Raw genomic sequence first — 21,047 nt, 5'->3', positions numbered from 1 at the left:
ATAGATGAGACCGTTGTGGGGAAAATGTGACGTGTCCCTGACTGACTCACAGCATTCACAGTGATACAGTCAGCGAGTCTGCTGCAGTTCATACATGGTTGATTTTAAATTATTAATAATAATAATAATAATAAAAATGATTTTGGATGTGGCCGTTCCAACAAGTAAAACACGTGAACACATCTAAGTTGTAGCAGCGAGACGTCGAACTGTTCTTCTGTTTCTTCTGACAGGATGTGAACGCAGCGTCAGCCGGACAGCAGCAGGACGTCCCGAACAGGCCGAAGCTGCAGGACGGCCCGGACAGGCCGGAGCAGCAGGCCGTCCCGAACAGGCCGGAGCAGCAGGACGTCCCGGACAGGCCGGAGCAGCAGGCCGTCCCGAACAGGCCAGAGCTGCAGGACGTCCCGGACAGGCCGAAGCTGCAGGACGGCCCGGACAGGCCGGAGCAGCAGGACGTCCCGAACAGGCCGGAGCTGCAGGACGTCCCGAACAGGCCGGAGCTGCAGGACGTCCCGAACAGACCGGAGCTGCAGGACGTCCCGAACAGGCCGGAGCTGCAGGACGTCCCGAACAGACCGGAGCTGCAGGACGTCCCGAACAGGCCGGAGCTGCAGGACGTCCCGAACAGACCGGAGCTGCAGGACGTCCCGAACAGGCCGGAGCTGCAGGACGTCCCGAACAGGCCGGAGCTGCAGGACGTCCCGAACAGGCCGGAGCTGCAGGACGTCGGGTGACTGTTGAAGCCAATAAGGAAGTGGCGGCAAGCGGCAGTTCCTCTACTCCTCTGATCAAATATAAAGTCAATACATTTTTTCGATTAGAAGTTTTGGTCTCAGCAGATAATTTCAGTTCTTCTAATGTGTGTCCTTATGGAGATTTTCAAAATAATTGCGTCATTAACAGATAAAACAGTTATAAAACAGGGTTGTTCTAGTGATTGACAGGTGGTCTGTCCAGTGATTGACAGGTGGTTGATTCTGGACCAATAGCAGCGGAGCTGTGGCTCTGAGTCGACCCTCAGCCTCTCTCTGGCTGCTCCGGCTCCAGAACATGTCAACATGTTGGAGATCATAAACCAGATCTGCTTCAGAACCCTTCAGAGACCTGGTGAAGAACTCACTGCTACTTACAGTCTATAGCAGCTTTAAAATGATTTGATTACAAGCTAAAGTAATTTTCCGCCAATTCATTTTAGTCATTTAAATGAAGCTTCAACCAAAAAACAGTTAAGCAGAACTGTAACCATGGAAACGACTGTAGCTAGCATCCATGCTACACTGCAGCAGAACTGTAACCATGGAAACGTAAAGGAGCGGGTCAGATGGCGTTCAGCCTCTCAGCAGCGATCTGAAGTTTGTTTCTCTCTGAATGAATGACAGTAATCTTGTAAAAGTCTTCGTGTCTCTCAGCTCGGAGCGTCCGGAGACTCGTCAGACATCAACAAAACGGAGGTCTGATATTCAGAATAACAGACATTAGAACGCCTTCATTAGCCAATCAGAATTGAGTATTCGACAAAGCCCTGTAATAACTGTCACTATAAATAACTCCCTTTCTCTCACTCTCTTTTGTCTTTCATTCTTTCTCCATCAACCCCCCGCCTGCTGTTCCTCTTCTCTCTCTTCTCACTCTGTTTTCTTTCTCTCTATCCGCCTCTATGTCTCTCACTCACTCAGTTCAGTTATATTCCAACAGACTGGTGAGAGCAATGGAGAGAATAGAGAGAGAGAGAGAGAGAGAGAGAGAGAGAGAGAGAGAGAGAGAGAGAGAGAGAGAGAGAGAGAGGGGAATAAACAGAAACAGAGATCAAGATTTACTGACTGACTGGTGTGTTCACATCTAGAATATTTATTTCTGCTGTTCAGCAGCGGAGCAGAGTGGGGAATCTAGCACTGACACCACATCTCACACACACACACACACACACACACACACACACACACACACACACTCTCATCCAGCCTGTGGGACTGAAGGACGCTCAGCTGAACCTCCTGAAAGGTTTGTGTCAAATCTTTCGTTTTTTCTTTTATCAGGAAATCTAAAATTTTCAACCTGTTGATCATGAAATTCAGTTTTTATATTTCAGTCATTTCGCTGATTTTCTGATCCAGAGTGAATTCCAGTGAGGTCAGGAAATTCTTGTCTCATTGAGTAACCTAATTATAATAAGCTGCAGTCATAACCAGCTTCAGTAGGAGCCAATAGCCAAGGAAAGGTTTATTTTATTGAAATATCATAAAAACATCAGTAAGTAACCTGATGATTCTGCTGCTGCTTCCAAACACACTGACACACAAACTCAGAACAGTCAACTCAAATTTAAACACACCAGTCAAACAGATTTTACCTGCTGAAACCATCTATTTCTATTTCTATTTCTATTTAAGGACCAATTCTAATCTTCATGCAGCCGCAGTGAAGAGACATTTGTGTGAAGTTCAGCTGTTTTTTTTTGATCAGGGAAGTTTGGCTTTAATGGTGAAATAAATCATTAAGATTCAGAGTAGAAATGACAGAAATCAGCCTGGTGGAAGCTGCATGACAGAAACAGCCTGTTCAAGACCATAAGATGTGAATGAATACCATGCTCAGAATAGAATAGAATAGAATAGAATAGAATAGAATAAAATAGAATAGAATATAATAGAATAAAATATAATATAATATAATAGAGTAGAATAGAATAGAATAGAATAGAATAGAATAGAATAGAATAGAAACTTTCTTGTTCACACAGCCAGTGTCACACAGTTAAAACAGACAAGACAGAACAGAACACAGCTTCCTGTACATTTTCATACTTTTAGGAAAACAAATTGTGAAAATTAGAACTCAGAAAAAATTGTAATATGTATTAGATAAACTGTTGGTTGTTATGTGTCATGTTCTTATGATTATGGATATGGATGGTAATCACTGACTGGAGCTGATGATCGCTATAATCTTGATTTTGGTTGACTTGATTTTGCTCCCACTGTATTATTATCATCATTATGATCATATGTTTTAAAATAAGGTGAATCTTTATTGATCCCAGTGGCAACATTTTCCTCTTCTGTAGCTCTGTTTTCTGTTTATTGTTTATTACATTTACCTTTACTAGGTTTAATAGCCTGTAAAGCACTTTGTACCTCTGTTTTGAAAAGTGCTGTAGAAGTAGATGATGATGATTATTATTAGCAGCAGTAGTACTAGTAGCAGTAGTAATAGTAGTTCCAGTAGTAGTAGCAGTAGTATTATTAGTATTAATAGTATTAGTATTAGTCGTATTAATAGTATTAGTATTAGTAGTATTAATAGTATTAGTAGTATTAGTATTAGTCGTATTAATAGTATTAGTATTAGTAGTATTAATAGTATTAGTATTATTAGTATTAATAGTATTAGTATTAGTCGTATTAATAGTATTAGCATTAGTAGTATTAATAATATTAGTAGTATTAATAGTATCAGTATTAGTAGTATTAGTAGTATTAATAGTATCAGTATTAGTAGTATTAGTAGTAGTAGTAGTAGTAGTATCAGTATTAGTAGTATTAGCAGTATCAGTAGTAGTGATGTCACTCTGCTCTCCTGCAGATGAACCTGGCTCTGATCCATGATAAACTTTTCATTAAGAAGTTCTGGGAGAAGAAGATCGACACTCAGAGTCAGGAGGCTGAGAGCGAGGAGGAGAGGAAGAGCAGGAGCGCACTCTGCAAGTCAGTTCATCACCTCACATCATGTCACATGACATGACATCACATGACACGATGTCACATGACATGACGTCACATGACATGACATGACATGATGTCACATGACATGACATGACACGACGTCACATGACATGACATCACATGACATGACATGACATGACATAATGTCACATGACATGACATCACATGACATGACATGACATGATGTCACATGACATGACATGACATGACATAATGTCACATGACATGACGTCACATGACATGACATGGCATGACGTCACATGACATGATGTCACATGACATGACATCACATGACATGACATAATGTCACATGACATGACGTCACATGACATGACATGATATGACATCACATCACATCACATCACATGTGACAAAAAGGCATAAGTAACAAGTAAAGGTGATATCACTACTACTACTACTGTTACTCCTGATACTACTTCAATTGCTACTACTAATATTTACTATTATTACTACTACTACTAGAAGTACTATTTCTACTACTACTACTATTAATACCACTACTGCTACTACTACTGCGACTAATAATAATCATGAACTATATTTTTAGAGCACGTTCTGTATCTAACAGCAGAGTTTCCAGGTGCTTCACAAGACATGAAGGAGGAACAGTAAAGTTTGTAATAAGAAGGTTCATATGAAGAAATGATCCAACTGTTAGACTTCGCTGTTCACTTACATCTTTATTTTGTTAAGATTAGGCTTGAGAAGCGAACAACGCGTTTCGCCAGTTGGTTCCTCAGGTTCGCTCGTATGTAATAAGGATATTGGACATTGGGAAAACATATTCAAAAAAAGAAAAGTATTTAAAAATGCATAAATAAATAAAAACATAAGAAACAAAATCAACATTACATAAAAGCCAGTCCATAAAAGCCCTTGGGGAGATGGAGGATGTTTCTGAGGTGTGACAGAGACAGGATGACATGTGACACAGACAGACTCAAACCTGTGATGCTGCAGGACGGCACGCACTCACACACACACACACACACACACACACACACACACACACACTCTGCCCCTGAACAGCACAGTGTCAATTAAGTTGTGGGAGACATGTGACCGTCCAGCAAATAGACACATCTAAAAACAGATCCTCTCCTTACACACAGCCCAGTCTCTCACCATGCTGCGGGACATACCAGGACACACACACACACACACACACACACACTCAACACACACGCACACACACACACACACACACAGACAATCTGGTTGGGAAAGGTCTTGGTAATAATGATCACTAATGACTGAGCCTGGCTGTAATCTGAACTCATCTTATCAACTCACTGACAAAAATAAAGTAGAAACTAATAAATCTAAAAATAACTTTAAAAAATATAATATTGCAGAAATGTCACAAGGCTATGGATGACTTTTTGTCACGATGGTTTCACAGTTTGTGGTTTATTCTCTCCCCAAACTCCTTTACCTGCTGAATATACAGAAAATATTAATCCCTTGTTTATTTTTTTTTGACAATTTTGCCTTTTTTGGACGTTGCATTCGGTCCGATCTTTTGTTGGTTGCAGTAATTTAAAGAGTCTGAGAGAAAAAAACATGACACCAAACTCTGATGCGTTTCCCATTCGTGCAAACTAATCTAACATTCAGTCTGTAGGTGTGAACAAGTAATCCAAAGGAATGAAAAAGCACAGTTACTCTTGGAGAACAATTTAAAAAAATATAGCTATCACTGGCTATATTTTAAATAGTGTGGTTTGGTTGGTTTTTGATATGAAAGTTTTCTCAGTTCTTCTCCAAGACTATCTGAATAATTTAATTTCTTTGGTGCTGTTTGATTCAGGCACGACAGAGGAGCTGCAAGGCTGTAGGTTGCAGATTTATTGATAAATATACAGTATAATAACAAATATATATATAACATGCTCACCATAGGCTCTCCTCGAAATACTGCAGGAAAGATCCAGATCCCATCAGATCACCCATAGCAAAGATTCCACAAAATTCACCTCTGCTAATGAAGATTCCCACACAAAATGATGAATTTTGTGTGGGAATCTTCATTAGTTTTCGTTGCGACAGATAAAAGTATCATCAGTTAACCCGATTAAAGGGATAATTAGGGTGAGAGATTTGGATATTTTCTTTACGCTCAATATAAATCTGACAACCTTTGTCTCGTACCATCCTTCTAATGCCAAGTCCTTTCCATACATTGTAATGAGATTTTCGGGCGTATCTCCCCCCCTATCCCAGCTAACCCCACCACCAGCTATTACACCAACACCCCACAGCCTTACACCAACTATTAGCCTTATCCCTCCTCAGCCCCGTCTTCTATCCCCCCTTAACCTTGCACCGCCTCTTCAACCTATCCCGCCTAATCCCCCAGCTATCCATTACCCTGTACCCCCTAATCCCCTCGCTATCCATTACCCCGTACCCCCCAACCCCGCCCCTCTCTGCCCCCCCCCCGACCCTCTAACCCCGGCTCTAGTCCCTGCTAATCGTGTACGTATGTGTGACCCGGCCAGAGGCTGGAAAAACGTGTTGCAGAAAGCTGAGGTGATAATCACACAGCGATGACTGATGGAGGGAGTCTGGACATAGAAACAGAAGGTACAGAACGGACACGAGACTAGACCAAGTCACTAGATCCGCCGTTAAAGCTGATGATGACGCAGCAGTGAGTAATGCAGACCAGATGTAAGAGTGGCTCTAATTCACAAACGGAGGAGAAAAAAATGAGATGCGTCACTACAAAGTTGCCATTTTTAATCTCCATTTGACCAATAACCTGAAACTAATGCGCTGAAGTTTACCAAATGCAAAACTTTTCTTCTTTTCATCAGTGAGCTACACTGTAAAAAGTAAAAGGGCTTCGAAGATTTTTAAAGGTGTTCAGAGTGAAATCTCAGGGAACCCCAGTAGGTTCCCTGAGGAACTCCTGCTGAAAGCATTTCATGAATTCTGATGGGGTTTAACCTCTAATATATAGGGTTCTTTAAGGATCTGTCTGTCTGTCTGCCTGTCTGTCTGTCTGTCTGTCTGTCTCTCTGTCTGTCTGCCTGTCTGTCTCTCTGCCTGCCTGTCTGTCTGTCTGTCTGTCTGTCTGTCTGTCTGCCTGTCTGTCTGTCTGTCTCCCTGTCTGTCTCTCTGCCTGTCTGTCTGTCTGTCTGTCTGTCTGTCTGTCTGTCTGTCTGCCTGTCTGTCTGTCTGTCTCCCTGTCTGTCTCTCTGTCTGTCTCCCTGTCTGTCTGCCTGTCTGTCTGCCTGCCTGTCTGTCTGTCTGTCTCCCTGTCTGTCTCTCTGTCTGTCTCCCTGTCTGTCTGCCTGTCTGTCTCTGAGGTCAGGAGGATTATCAGCAGCTGAGGGAACAAATGGAATAATCCAGGAAACCCGACAGGAAGGTGGTGGAAAGACAGTCAGGACAGCTGAAACCACAGATTAGGTTACACACACACACACACACACACACACACACACACACATACACACACACACACACACACACGTACAGGCACATATACACACACTCATGCACACTCATTCACTTATATACTCTCTTTGTCTTTGTCACACATGCATTGTTTCTCTTATATGCACACTCTCTCTCTCTCTCTCTCTCTCTCTCTCACACACACACACACACACACACACACACACACACGTACGGGCATGCATACACACACTCATGCACACTCATTCACTTATATACACTCTTTGTCTTTGTCACACTCTCATGCACACACATGCATTGTTTCTCTTATATGCACACACTCTCTCTCTCTCTCTCACACACACACACACACACACAGTCTCCTGGAAGAGAGCGATCGCAGCTAATATTTGATTGACGGTGATATAAAGGAGCTAAGTGAAATGCTGATGTGACGGCGATAACACCCCAGCTGTCACCGAGACATCAGATCTGTTTGGACTCGATGCCGACACGCCGCCGCCGCCGCCGCCGCCGCCTCACATTAAATATTACCTTTTCTCCCTGGCTCTTATTTCCTTTCCTGGTACTTCGCTAATATAGCCTCACAATAAAGATCTCACAAAAATAGGGGAGTTTGTCCTGTTGGTCAACTTGGCTGTTAAGTGATGAGAACAGAGACACCGATATCATCCGTGTGTTCCCAGTAGATCATTGGCTCCAGAGCTACATGCTAACACTTTAGCATACACCATGTTGAATGATAGTAGGCTACATGCTAACACTTTAGCATACACCATGTTGAATGATAGTAGGCTACATGCTAACACTTTAGCATACACTACGTTGAGTGATAGTAGCTCCATGCTAACGCTGATGACACTGAAGAAACATGTAAAATCTAAACTTTACTGTCATTCAGAACTCGCTTCTTAACCCGCAAAAGTATCGTGCGCACTCCTTCTCTCTCACATCTTGTGGTATATTGCCGAAGGACTTTTATTCTGAAGGGCTGCGTGAACTGTGCGTGCAGCAGCATAGAATCAACGTCAGCGAGTTAGCATTAGCTTTAGCTCCTAGCTCCCGAAAGCTGCGTTTTGGGAAAATGAAAGACTTTATTGGGACTTTGGTGATACCTACGGTGCGTTCCACTGCACCGGAACTTCCGACATGGAAAAGTGCAACAAAACGGTCGTTCAAGTCGTAATTCCCAGTCGGAAATTCAGGCAAGATTTATTCCGCCCGAGTTCTCCGACATAAACACAGCTGACGTCACGGCATCAATTTGTACTGAATAAAACTTGATTTTACTTGTGTACTTTTGTGTGATGAAAACGTGTTGTAACACCTTTGTAGTTTCCATTTGTAACGTAATTCAATTGACTTGTGCTTCGTTACCGGATAGAAGTCTTTGCTGGTCTTACTAGAGCATTAATAGCTACCGCTAACGTTAATGGGCAAAGGCTGTTGTGCCCATGTTTTCCCGAGAAGACGCACTGGAATGCATTTAGATCGGAAGTCGATAATTTCAACTCGGAAATATCGACCTCTGACTTCCAGTGGAATGCACCATATGGACTAGGAAGAAGGATGACAATCTGAGCCACGAAGCAGCCATTTGGAAACCGCACACAAAGATGAAGCTTGGTAGGTCGCTCAGTACAGAAGTCTTTGGGATGCTAGTAATGACACGTACAAATCAACGGCATCTAGTGTCCCTTTGGGGCTATGTCATCCCCGCGTTACAGGAATATGTGAAACGACAAATGTCAGTGACGTTCTTCAACATGGTGATCATAATAATCTTACCATCACCTCCTCTTCCTGTGTCCCAGGCTGCGAGAGGAGAAGCAGAACTCGTCTTATATTCTGTCTGAAACCGTCTTTAACCCGACTGAAAGCCTTCTTCTCCTCTTCCTGTGTCCCAGGCTGCGAGAGGAGAAGCAGAACTCGTCTTATATTCTGTCTGAAACCGTCTTTAACCCGACTGAAAGCCTTCCTCTCCTCTTCCTGTGTTTCCAGGCTGAGGGAGGAGTGGGTGGTCCGCCTGGAGAACCGAACCAAACACCTGAAGAACTTCAACGAGGACTACATGAGGAAGAGCAAGATGGCTAAATCAGCTGACGAGACATGAAGACGCACCTCAACGCTGACCCCGGATCAGCTTCCCCATCCTGTGTCTTAAAGGAATAAACTCACTTTTTTGGAAAATAAGCTCCTTGATGAACTTCATGTTATGTGATGAGAAGCTCGGTGGCAGTTTGAGCGGTTTGTTCTGTAGTTAGTCTGCTGCTTTAGAGCTGAAAGGGTAAAGCAAAGCACTCTCAGGGTTCGGGGTTCCTTTCCCTGCGCAGGGTTATGGGGTTCAGTGCCTTGCTCAAAGGCATCTTGTACACAGATGTTGAGGGAAGAGAGAGCAGCTGGTCCGTGAATTTATTTCTTCTATATTGGCCTTCATGTTAAAGCAAAGAAACAACAAAATATACTTCTGACCTCATCGTACGGAGCCTGATATTGGCCGTCCTGTAGGGGAAAAATGTGTTTTATGGTAACAAAGTATTAACTCATGTGCACAACATGCTATTGTGTGTTCACAATATATAAAACGTGTGCTCGAGTTGCATAAAAGGGTGTGATTAGATACAAAATGTGCGTACATGAGTTAATATGGAGTACATGAGTTAATATGGAGCCGAGTCCAATTCGCGTCCAATTGGAATTTGAAAAAAAAACTACAGAAAACAGAATGGGAATTGAATTGGACTTTCAGGAAGTTGAATTTAATTAAATTAAATTCTGTGAAATTCCATGTTTTTTTGTTTTTTCTTTCTCTTTTCTTACCACATATCTGAGATGACACGTCTTACAAGTGGAATTTCATGGAATTCAATTCTGTTTCCTGTCTTTCCAATTCAATTCCCATTCTGTTTCCTTACAGCTGAGAGACTTTCACGTTCACACTGCAGGAGCTGAACTGTTTACCTGCATTCTCAGTTCAGTTCACGATCTGAGCGTCTGTCCTCCGACCTGCAGACTGACGATGGTGAAGACCATCAGCTCTCAATATCCAGACTGAAACTCCATGAAGGAGCTAAACCAAACACATGCTTTAAAAAACGTGTGCTCATTTTATTAACTTGTGGGCTCATGTTCATTCATTTGCTTGCAGGAATTATGAAATGATGCGCACAAAATAATGAAAATGAGAGTACGAATGAACCAAAACCAGGGAATGTAACATGTCTTGTGCACTTGAATTAATCAAAACAGGGACATGAGGTGTATCTCATCTGCTCAGGTCACCATCTCATGTACTCGGTGTAATAATTTGTGGCCTTGAAACATATATTTTATTTCCCCGCGGCTCTGTCAGGCTCTGTATTATCGTCCCAACACTTTGGCTTTAAAAAGACAAACTTTAGCTCAATTTTGGACGTTGGTCAAGGAGCTTATTGGCCAAAAAGTTGGTTTATTCCTTTAACTTTAGCTGCTAGTTTGGAAAATGCTTCGCAGACCGCAGATCAGCGGCTGCGGGTCGAGTTACACACAGAACTGACTTTTAACTCTTTGTGCTTCATTTACCATTTAACTCCTGTTATACATCCACACATCTGGGGTACTGAGGGGCTTTGTTGTTTTGCATAACTCATGATTCATTTTCATTGCATTCTGGTTTTAACATCGAGAAAGCGCGTCATCAACTGTTTCCCTGTGAAAACGACTAGATCTGTCACAGAGGGTTAGAAGTCAGTATCTGTGTTTCTGATGTAGAGCAGAGAACTTCCTGGTTGTTCAATAAAAGCGTATATTATTTTCAGCTTCCCCTCTTTCTGCTCTTAGTGTCAGAAACATTATACAACACAACACCATTTGATTTCTCTACTTCAGTTTTTCTACTTTGTATTTCAGCGTACTTTTACCTTCAGAACACCGGACGATCCCTTTTCTCCCGTCTCTTACATCCTGAACGCAGGACAGACGATCAAAGAGACGCTGACGAGCGTTTCATGCAGCCAAGAAGAAGAAGAAAAAGAAACTTCATGATTTCTTTGGGGAAACCGGATCGTTGCAGCAGCAAATATTAGGATACAGCAGAGAAAAACAGAAAATAAATAAGAATAGAGCAAATACACATTATACAGCTGATCTTTCTGTTTCTGTCACTATAAACTGTCACGATTTTAAACTACTTCTAAGAAATATGGAGAGAGCGTCTGTGGGGGTTTGCTCTTGTACATAGTCCTAAAATCTGGCTACCACTTTGGCACTTTTGCACTTATCACCTTTATGATTGTGTTTTATCTTGTCTCTGTATTGAATGTCCTGTCTGTCTGTAACTTTGTGTTGTACTGCTGCTGTTGCCCGACCAGGTCTCTCTTATGAATGAGACCCCGTGTCTCAATGAGATTACCTGTCTAAATAAAGGTTTATTAATAATAATAATAATAATAATAATAAAAAAGTGATTTGATCGACAGTCACAAAATGCTAACTAGCTAACCGAGGCTAACGGTCGTTTCTGGTCTGTTAGCATTTTGTGATCCTCGATCAAATCTCTGTTTTCTAGTCTCTCAGTCGCCTGACAGCAGAAACAGAAAGACGTCAGTGACAACAGCTGTGTTGAGTTAAACACTGTTGAAACACTGAGTCAGTGATCACAGACAGAAAGCTGCTTCTTAACATTGCTGCCAGTGGAGAGAACTGATCTATGACCTGCAGAAGAACGTCAGCCATGTTGGTGAAAAGTGAAAAAGTGTTAAGTTGAAATGTAAGAATGAAAGGTATAAAGAACATTTCTGTACACAGACTGTGCCACACAGCAGCAGGGGAACATACTGAGGCAAAGAAAAAGTGAATGAAAAAAAAAACATATATATGAAAATATACCAACGGTATGAAATAAATGCGGTTTGAGATAAGTGGAAATAATAATTCTTTCCACAGTGTTGAAGTCAGATCCTGCTGTCAGACTGAGAACAGAATCTGTGGAGGTTCTCCTGGACTCCTGGAAGCAGGGTCAGAGCGTTCCTCGGGGAACCAGCAGGTTATTTTATCTCTGCTGCTCATGTGATCAGAACACAGGGAACATGCTTCAGATTCCCGTCTCTCCTCGGTCTGCAGACGCTCCGCATCAACACAATCGCTCGCATCCAATCAGGATTATTTATAACTTACACCGAGCTACTTTCCTCTCTGTGGAGTATTTATTATAAGAATACATCCTGTATGTTGTTGCTGTGCGTCTGTACTCTGCCTCACACTGCAGACGGCTCTAAATCATCATAATAGTTTTAATAATTTTATTTATATAGCACCTTTCTTAAAACAAGTTTACAAAGTGCTTCACACAGGTTTACACAGGAAAATACCAGTCAGAGACATTTGACAAGTTCATTTCCAAAACTCTGTGTAATCCATTTTGAGGGGGAAAAAAAATTATAACCTGAAGTTCTTCGATATTTCTAAAATCTATAGAGGATCCTGTCTGTATAAAAGTATTTTTATTTAGTCAGCGAAGGACCTAAGATATCTCCAGTTACTAAAACAGTTAAAGACCAGGTTGTAAATGAGCTTCGTGTGTCATTTAAACATCAGTCTGTCATTATCAGATGGATGTTGCTGCCTTAGACTGAAGCCTCTGTCTCACACCAGTCTACATAAATACTACTTGCTGTAATATTTTATATCTATTAATATAGGTAGATGAGTGTGTTTAAAGAAGTTTATAGAACAGAGGCCAGATTGGCTTCAACATAAAAGTGGAAATTTTGTCACTTTTAAGTCTAAATTCATGGCCTTTGTTTTTTTTTTAGAGAGTTCACAGTAGAGAGACATGATGCAGCGTCAAACCTGCAACCTTTCAGCTACACCAAACCCCTTAATTGTATTCCTGAAATGTCCTTAATTTCTCATTACATAAACATTAATTATCCATTAAAAATAACAGCTTTAAAAGTAAGGTTAGTATCATGGGTTTATAAGGGATTTATTCATGGGTTGATTCACAGAGACTCTAGAAATTAAGGGATTTTTCATGCCTTTTGTGCACGTTTACAGGTTATTAAGTGGAAATTAATGGAAAAGTTCCTGTCTCCCTGAATTTTACATTAAATTAGAAAGTAAGAAGTCAAGATTAAGGGGTGTTTAAGGAGGTTTTGATGGAATCTCCTCCAATAATAACTCCCTTAATTCATTTTAAAGGGATTTTGCATGAATTAAAGGGTGAATTAATGTAAATTAATGAAAATGTAAGGTTATTTTAAGGGATTACTGGTTCGTAAAGTGGAGCATGTTTAGCTGACTGAGCCACCAGGGCAACTCCTAACTTTCAATACATTTATGCCAAGATCAGTGGGGGAAAAAACTCCTCAAATCCTTTACTTAAGTAAAAGTAGCAATACTATAATGGAAAAAGTTCTAAGTAAAGTTCTAAGTAAAAGTTCTGCATTCAAAAGTTTACTTCAGTAAAAGTCTAGAAGTATTAGCAGTAAAATGAACTGAAGTATGAAAAGTAAAAGTCATCATTCTTTCAGAGAGTTAAATTATTGAAGCATTAACCTGTCAGAAGTATTTTAATGTTGTCGTCTAACTGCTCCAGATACTGTTGGAGTTTAAACTCTAACAATGCAACATATTTTATGAGCTTATCGTATGTTTTGCATGTAAAACCTTATTCTGCAAAGTAACTAGTAACTCCAGCCGGCAGATAAATGTAGAGGAGGAAAAGTAGAAAGCCTCACAAGATGGAAATACTCAGTAAAGATCCAGAACCTCAGAAATGTGACTTCCTGTAATGGGACCTTTAATATGAAACCAGTGGATCTGTCTGTTGTGAATACAAACCGGTTCATTCTCCAGTTTGTCCGGCAGAGAAAAACACGACTCAGCAGATTAACGGACGGACATGGAAAAGCTTGTTTCTCAAAAAAGTTGTTGAGGATTAAAGGGGCAATAAGTGTGATATTTTTACTGCTTCATGACACAAAATGACCATAATACATCTCGTTGTAGTTCCTGCCAGTCGCCACCGGAGGTCACAGGTTCCCCTTTGAAGAAAAAAAAACAGGCTTTTTCCAGACCGACAGCCGTTGATGTTGAAAAAAAGAAAACAAAGAATAAAAGGAGAAGAAAACGCATCAAAAATCACTGAGACAGCAGTTTAGAGGTTTTCATGCCACAGATTTATTTTTCCAGAATTAAAAAAAGTCATTTTCAGACCGACAACCATGGAGTTTTGAAGTGATACAAAAGGTTTTACAGGCCCTCTGGATGTGGAACTTCAACATGATCAAACCACCGACTGAACTTTAACATGAAAATCAGCAAAACTGGAATTCCCAGCGGCTGTCACATGGCAGCAAGACCGCAAACCGACCGACACAAAGAAACCTCACATCTTCATAAAAACCAGGTTCAGGTTCAGGTCGAGTCAGAAGATCCTTCAGGAACCGACAGGAACACAAGAAGGGACTGAGAACCAAAACCTGCTCCATGCTGACTGGATTTAAAGAAATATTCCACTTAGTTTTAACATTATTATGAAAAGTTTGTAGCGTTCAGATTTTTACTAAACAGAATTTCACTGCAGCGCATTGAGAACACAGCGGAGGGATACCAGTTAGGAGAGATAGTTCCTGTTTGGGAGACCGGATCTACTTTTATTTTTAAATACTAATTTTAGTGTAAACAAAGAATAGAAATGCAAAATGGACCCAGGATGCTTTGCAGTCTTACAGCAGGATCTGCTGTTGAATCTGTTCAGTGGGAAGTAAAAATCTGAAGCTACAAACTGGTCCAGCTGCATCTGATCTTGGTGAGATTATATTCTGCTTTTCAAATAAATAACCGCCATGTTAAATCTATGTGAAGTATTTCTTCATGAACCAATCCTTTACTGTCTGGTTGATCCAATAGGATCGCTGGAATCCCAAAACACTCAGAAGTCCTGCAGGTTTGGGATTTTTCTCTTGGGCTCTTAAAGATCATTTTGACTCGGGCCAAAATGAAGAATCAATATTCATAAAACTTCTAAATAAAATATAATCACCATAATGTCCCATCACATGCTCCAACATCTGATTTCTTCAGTTGCTTCTAATCAAATTTACCAAACAAGATGCTGGGAAGGGGAGCCGTCGTTTTCCTGAAATATAACGTTTAATTAAAAAAGATGTGTGTGTGTATTTAATATAAACAAAGATGGACGCCATCCTGCATCCCTTCACACACACTTTCCCCCTCCGGCTCTCTGTTTTGCTGCTGGCGAATGAAATCCTCATGCCTCCACAAAAAACACTTTCACAAATTTTCTAAAACGGAATTTATTTTCCAATTGATGCTCATGTATTTTTGGAAACTACATAAAGTGATGTAAGAACGTTTCATGGGCCGCGGGTCAGGGAAATGTTCATGTTGTCAAGAATTAAAGAGAAAAACAGACTCATTTCCACATCGACCACCATGTATTTTGAAAGCCAACTTGTTAAATTAACATCAGACTGGGTAAAACTTAAAGTACAAACATCAAAATCACTAAAAACCGGCCCAGGAACACAGAACCTACTCACTTTAACTCAAATTAAAAAAGAAAAATACCCAAATTGTGAGTTATGAGGGTTTCATTCTCCCAGACGTTCAGTCGAAACAATCGATTTATGATGAAAATGATAAAAAAAAAAAACAGATGGGGATTTTCATTTCTTCTTCTTCTTGCTCTTCTTGCCCCCCTCCCCCTGCTGGGAGCTGGTGTCTCCTCCTCCGCTCTTCTGGGTGCGAGTCTTCAGCTTGGGGATCATCTCCGCCACGTAAAACATCACGTCTTTACCTGAGGAAGACAAAAAGAGAAGAGAAGAGAAGAGAAGAGAAGAGAAGAGAGGGGTCGGGCTGCGCTCAGCTTCAGCTCCATGTAAAACACTTTCTTCTTCTGTGGTCTCCCCCTGAATCGAGGAGAGAATCCCCAAAAGGCCCGGATGAAAAATGGCCGACAAACAAAGTGGAATTCGGTTCCAACTTGTGGATTTATTCTCCATCGGTTTTACACAGAGAGTAGAAACTGCTTCCAGCGTGAAGTGTATCCCACAATGCACCGCTCTGCTCCAGTCGCTGAATCTGCGCTGAATGTAACAGAACGGCAGCTGATAGAAATTGTGTATATCCTGTAAAAATAAGCTGATTTGGCAACTTCCACTTTTGATATAGTTTTTGTGTTTGAAGTTTTCATAAAGCTGCAGTTCAAAAGTTGACAGGTTGTGAAAAGATGCAGCGTTTTAAGAATTTCAATAATGCAATATTCTCAAAAAGTTTACTAGTTTAACAAGTTTTCTCGCTCGCTTCATCGATTCCTCCATTATGAGAAGTTTTTTCAGGAATGGGAGGGGGAAAGCGCCGCTTTTAAACAGCGAGGGAGGAGATGAGCTAGTTAAAAAAAAAAAAATGAAAAGCTGCTGAACGGAGCGGGAGGAGCTTCGATCAGGAGCGGAATCTGACAACAAGCTTTAGAGAAGAGGAGAAAACAGCAACACAGCTGGATGTTGGTTTATATCATAACATCTAGGGCTGTGCAAAAAAAAAAAATCGATACAGCTGAGTATTGCAATATTTTTTCCCACGATACTGTATCGATTTTCCAGCCCCTCATATCGATACATTAAAAAACAATTATTCATGTTTTAAATGGATTTAAAATGTCCTTAAATTTCCCTCAAATCCCTTTGAATTAAATAGTTTTGACTCAATTTGTCCGCTGAGTTATCAATATAATGTGATGTACATATTAGACTACCCAGGTGGTACATAGCAAGTTGTATTTTCAGCTCTATTTTTTAATTTTCAGTAAATTATGTAGAGTATTGCAATATATCGCAATATGTATCGTATCGCAATGTATCGTGATACAATCGTATCGTGAGGTCCTTGCCAATACCCTTAATTACATCTCGGTTAAATCTCCACACAGCAGATTAGCTTCAGGATCAGTTAGAAGGTCTGACGCTCACTGCAGGTTTAAAGTCGAGATGAAATGAAAAATGCCTTTTTAACCCTTTTAGATCACATCCCCGGTCATATTGTGCACCTATTTAACAATATATGCCAAAAAAAATACAAAAAATCAATTTCTTTGTATTCTTATATCAAAATTCAATCATGTTTTCTTCCTGTAAAACAAAATATGCCGTGTGCTTACGTAAGCATGCCCATAACTAATTTCAACCAATAATATCATGACATCCACCCATTAGCTAGCTAGCAACAGCACGGTACTTCGGTGTGTCTTCGGGTGTTAGGACACGCCCACTTTTCAACGTTCAAATCAAATTCCTCCCAACGTTACGTCCCGCCTGTCTTTCCCGTTTCACTTGGAAATACGTCACGATACGGAAGTTAGATACTCTCGAAATGCCGTTTCATCTCGACTTTAAAGGGACGGTGACTTACGGCTGGTGAACCTCTCCTGACAGAGGCTGCCGTCTTCCAGCTTGAGCTGAATTCTGACCCGACCTCTGAACTGGACGTCCCGGTTCCACTCCCTGGGGTGCATCTTGTTCTGGAACACACACACACAGAGTATAATGTCATGTGTGTATGATGTGTTATCTAATGGACAGTCTGTCTGAAGTGTTTTTATCCCATGATGCCAGCGGACAGCAGCAGAGAACAGAAACATCGGACACAGTTCTGATCCGTTCTCTGCTGTTGAAACCGTCTGTTGTTCTAATCGGAGCGGCGGCGTACCTCTACGTAGACGTTGGCTCCGGCGGCGGTCAGGACGTCTCTGATCTCGGCGCAGGACGGATTCTCCACCGCCTGCAGAGACACAACATCAGCTGTTCTGGTTCATTCAGGAGACTCATGCCAAGAACATATAGCTGCATCCGATCTTGGGGAGTAGATTATATTCTGGTTTTCATGGCGGTCAAGAGCCGAATAACCCCCATATTAAAACTAAGTGGAATATTGCTTTAATGGGGAAGTTGACCAACGAGACAATCTACCAAAAACTCAGTGTATTCCTTTAAAACGTCATGAAAACACAACGTGAAGCGTCACCTTCTCTGAAGGGATCCTGCGTCCTTCAGCCAGCGTCTTCTTACTGTTGATGTAGACTGGATACAGGCAGATAAACCTGAAGCACAACACACACACACACACACACACACACACACACACACACACACACACACACACACACACACACAGGAGCCAAATGTAAAACTTTTTAATGCTATCTGGAACTGAATTTCAGACGAGTCGTGATTGGTCGGCTCGCTCTATGTGAACGCGGATCACATCAGACCGTCGTAACCTTTCGTGCGTCCGACCCGGGAATCTGAGTCACAAAGGAAAATTCCCAGGAATTTTACTTGGTCTTGAAGGGGGAAATTACCGGATAGACTTTTCCGGAATATCGGACCTGACATGGAAGATTTCTGTGTGAAGCTGCATGTGTGGAAGAGGCTTTACATGTAGTTTCAGTAGAAACAGACCTGGTCTGGGGTTAGAGAAACCTTTTCAGCTCTGAAAAGGTCTGAGTCTATATATTGTAATTGCAATTTATATCACAATTGCAATACAATATACAGAGACAGAAGTTTCAATATTTCAGATTTTTCAGCAAACGAGATGTTGTTGCATAAATTGGCTCTTGGTTTGAATACAGTGATTATTAAGTATTTTTTTTTACAATGTGTAATTGAATATAGGCCAGAACAGAAAACCATGTTTAGGATTTTTTTGATTAATTGTGCAGCCTGTGCAGAGTCCTGACCCACAGTTTAAGACGGGTTCCCAAATGTTTTCATATAAAAGGCTTCAGATACATTCAGATTTGGACATGGATCCATATGAGAGGATTCTGTCGGAGGAACCACATCTGAGAAAAGTTCTGGTTTTGGTGCAGAAGGGAGAAACAGTTTGTACTGCAGGTGGTGAGAGCAAACACGATGTCACTGTCCTGTCTTCTCATGAAATAATTAAATTACATTACACTTATGTTGCTGGCCTCCCTGAACCACACAAGGAAATGCTGGCCTAAATGGCAAACTGACCCGGAAGTGGTCAAACTACCAAAGAGTGAGGAGGGACCGGGGGGGGGGGGGGGGGGATAAATAATGTTTACTGTAAAATCACTAGCTACTTGATTCACAAATTAACCTAATTTACACTGAAGCTAATCCCATCTCACAACCGTGTAAAGTCGCAGATTGCCAGCCTCCATCGACTTTAGCTGAAGTTTAATATGTTTACGGTCTTTGGGTCAAACAGAGGTACACGTCATGCTAGGCTACACGGCTACTGAGCTAGCTAGCCAAAATCACAGCTAAAAGGACTGATTAGCCCGATACATGACGTTCTCTTGTATGGAGAGAAAGCTAGGCCAAACTTAATGAAAACAATCTGCCGATTTAAAGTTGCCTTACTTATTGGTCAACATGATAACTGGTAAAACATAACTTAAAACCTTTCCGAATCGTTAGGCTCCACTGGTACATTCGGCATACACATAATCCACAAAATAATCGTACTTGTATAATAGTTCAACAGTTAGAATCGGTTCGCCTGACATTCGTGCAAACTTGTTCCATCTCTGTACGCCGTGTTAAAGTGGTAGTGAACATTTTATTGAATGAAGTGCTGCTTGGTGGGTTATATCTGTGCCGAATCGAAGAGTTGTTCCTAGACAATGAGAAAAGGTCTTCAGTAATACTTAATGGGGTACGTCACATTTGCCAATCAACAAGACCCCCATTACATTTCGACATTTTTGAATGGAATTCGGCTCTCTCCATACATGACGAGCTAAGGGCTAATAGCAAGTTAGCTTAGCTTGGCTAACAGGCTAGCTTTAACTATGGACTTACCTCTCTTTATCAGCGGGGTTTGTACTTAGATGAGCCATTATTTGACAGTTGTGTTGTTGTTCTGACTGTACAGGAGTGAATCCCAGCTGGATGGAGCAGCTACTGCCTGATTTGTGCCATAAAACTCGCGGCCATATGGCTTCACATGCAGATAAACTGTGACTGTTGACAACCGGCCGGTGTGCTCGGTTTAATGCACTCAGTGTCCCGGTCAGAGAGAGGAGCACCGCCCAGCCAGTGTGATCCTACGTTTATTTCAAACTAACCCATTGAAAGTAGAGTGGCGCATTTGCCAAATGCTTGGTTGGTTCATTGCCTTGCTTAAGGGCACATTAGTTGCAGTTATGGAAGACAGTGATATTAGCAACTTGTCGTTTTTCATGTTTCACTCCACACACAGAAACCTTCACCAGTCCGGGAACTGAACCAAAGACCTTTAGCTCTCAATCACGCTTGAAACATGATTTGAACAGAGGGCCACTTGCATATAGCTAGTATTCGCTTCAGGTTGGACAAGGCTAATTAAGACTGTTACTTAAATATTACTACTGACTTATGTTGAGGCATGGTGTTGAGGTAGGAAAGTTAGCCCCTCCCCTTGGCTAATCTTGAGTTAAGAACTTTGTTGTTATGGCAACGAGTCGTTGGGAAGAGTGGTAGGTTTAAATACTGAGGCTATTTCATACAAGATGGCAAAAGTTTATTTTTTGGAGAGAGCCTGAAGAAGAGAGCGAGTCTTTAGAGACAGAAACAACCCATCAGAGATCTACAACAATCAACAAGTAGTAGGAACAGGTAAATATAAGTGTCTACAGCAAGTTTGACTTAAGGTCACATTTAAGTCTAAGACTATCTTTATGCAACCGGCCCCAGGAACTATTTATGCATGTATCATAATTAGCATTTTTTTCTAAAATGCGTTATTCAAGTAGGTTATTTATTTAGCTGTTATTAGCTCACAGTGAGCACCTGAAGGCAGCACCAGCCTCCAGGAAATGGACTCCTCTAGCTGCGGTTCTCTCTTCTTCCACACGGCGAC

The 21,047-nt window shown here is 41.3% G+C and overlaps 3 protein-coding genes across 4 annotated transcripts in view; 2 read left to right on the top strand and 1 right to left on the bottom strand.

Annotated features, from left to right (window-relative positions):
- LOC139927247 (ras-related protein Rab-14-like) overlaps nucleotides 1-21,047 on the top strand; it is a 243,161-nt gene that overhangs the window by 88,225 nt on the left and 133,889 nt on the right. The window lies entirely within an intron of this gene.
- LOC144539631 (protein FAM240B) lies at nucleotides 1,883-9,673 on the top strand. The gene is made up of 3 exons (XM_078285365.1): nucleotides 1,883-2,004; nucleotides 3,586-3,707; nucleotides 9,174-9,673. Exons 2-3 carry the CDS (start codon nucleotides 3,586-3,588, stop codon nucleotides 9,283-9,285), a joined length of 234 nt encoding a protein of 77 aa, XP_078141491.1. The 5' UTR covers nucleotides 1,883-2,004; the 3' UTR covers nucleotides 9,286-9,673.
- Nucleotides 14,319-20,181, bottom strand: srp19 (signal recognition particle 19). Its single transcript, XM_071912168.2, has 5 exons — nucleotides 20,009-20,181; nucleotides 18,198-18,273; nucleotides 17,883-17,954; nucleotides 17,586-17,694; nucleotides 14,319-15,975 (listed from the first exon to the last, which is right to left on the bottom strand). Exons 1-5 carry the CDS (start codon nucleotides 20,044-20,046, stop codon nucleotides 15,845-15,847), a joined length of 426 nt encoding a protein of 141 aa, XP_071768269.1. The 5' UTR covers nucleotides 20,047-20,181; the 3' UTR covers nucleotides 14,319-15,844.

The sequence above is a fragment of the Centroberyx gerrardi genome, chromosome 8, assembly GCF_048128805.1.
Source record: "Centroberyx gerrardi isolate f3 chromosome 8, fCenGer3.hap1.cur.20231027, whole genome shotgun sequence".
NCBI classification, from domain to species: domain Eukaryota; kingdom Metazoa; phylum Chordata; class Actinopteri; order Beryciformes; family Berycidae; genus Centroberyx; species Centroberyx gerrardi.
Note: the sequence above shows the minus strand (reverse complement) of the source record. Positions and strands in the feature narration are given on the sequence as shown.

What these genes read in the sequence shown, in the direction of transcription:
- LOC144539631 (XM_078285365.1), top strand. Translation starts at nt 3,586, where the DNA reads ATGAACCTGGCTCTGATCCATGATAAACTTTTCATTAAGAAGTTCTGG. An exon ending in AGCAGGAGCGCACTCTGCAA is followed by an intron (nt 3,708 to 9,173) that starts GTCAGTTCATCA and finishes CTGTGTTTCCAG; the next exon opens with GCTGAGGGAGGAGTGGGTGG.
- srp19 (XM_071912168.2), bottom strand. Translation starts at nt 20,046, where the DNA reads ATGGCTCATCTAAGTACAAACCCCGCTGATAAAGAGAG. An exon ending in AACCCCGCTGATAAAGAGAG is followed by an intron (nt 18,274 to 20,008) that starts GTAAGTCCATAG and finishes GTTGTGCTTCAG; the next exon opens with GTTTATCTGCCTGTATCCAG. An exon ending in GAGCCAACGTCTACGTAGAG is followed by an intron (nt 17,695 to 17,882) that starts GTACGCCGCCGC and finishes TGTGTGTTCCAG; the next exon opens with AACAAGATGCACCCCAGGGA.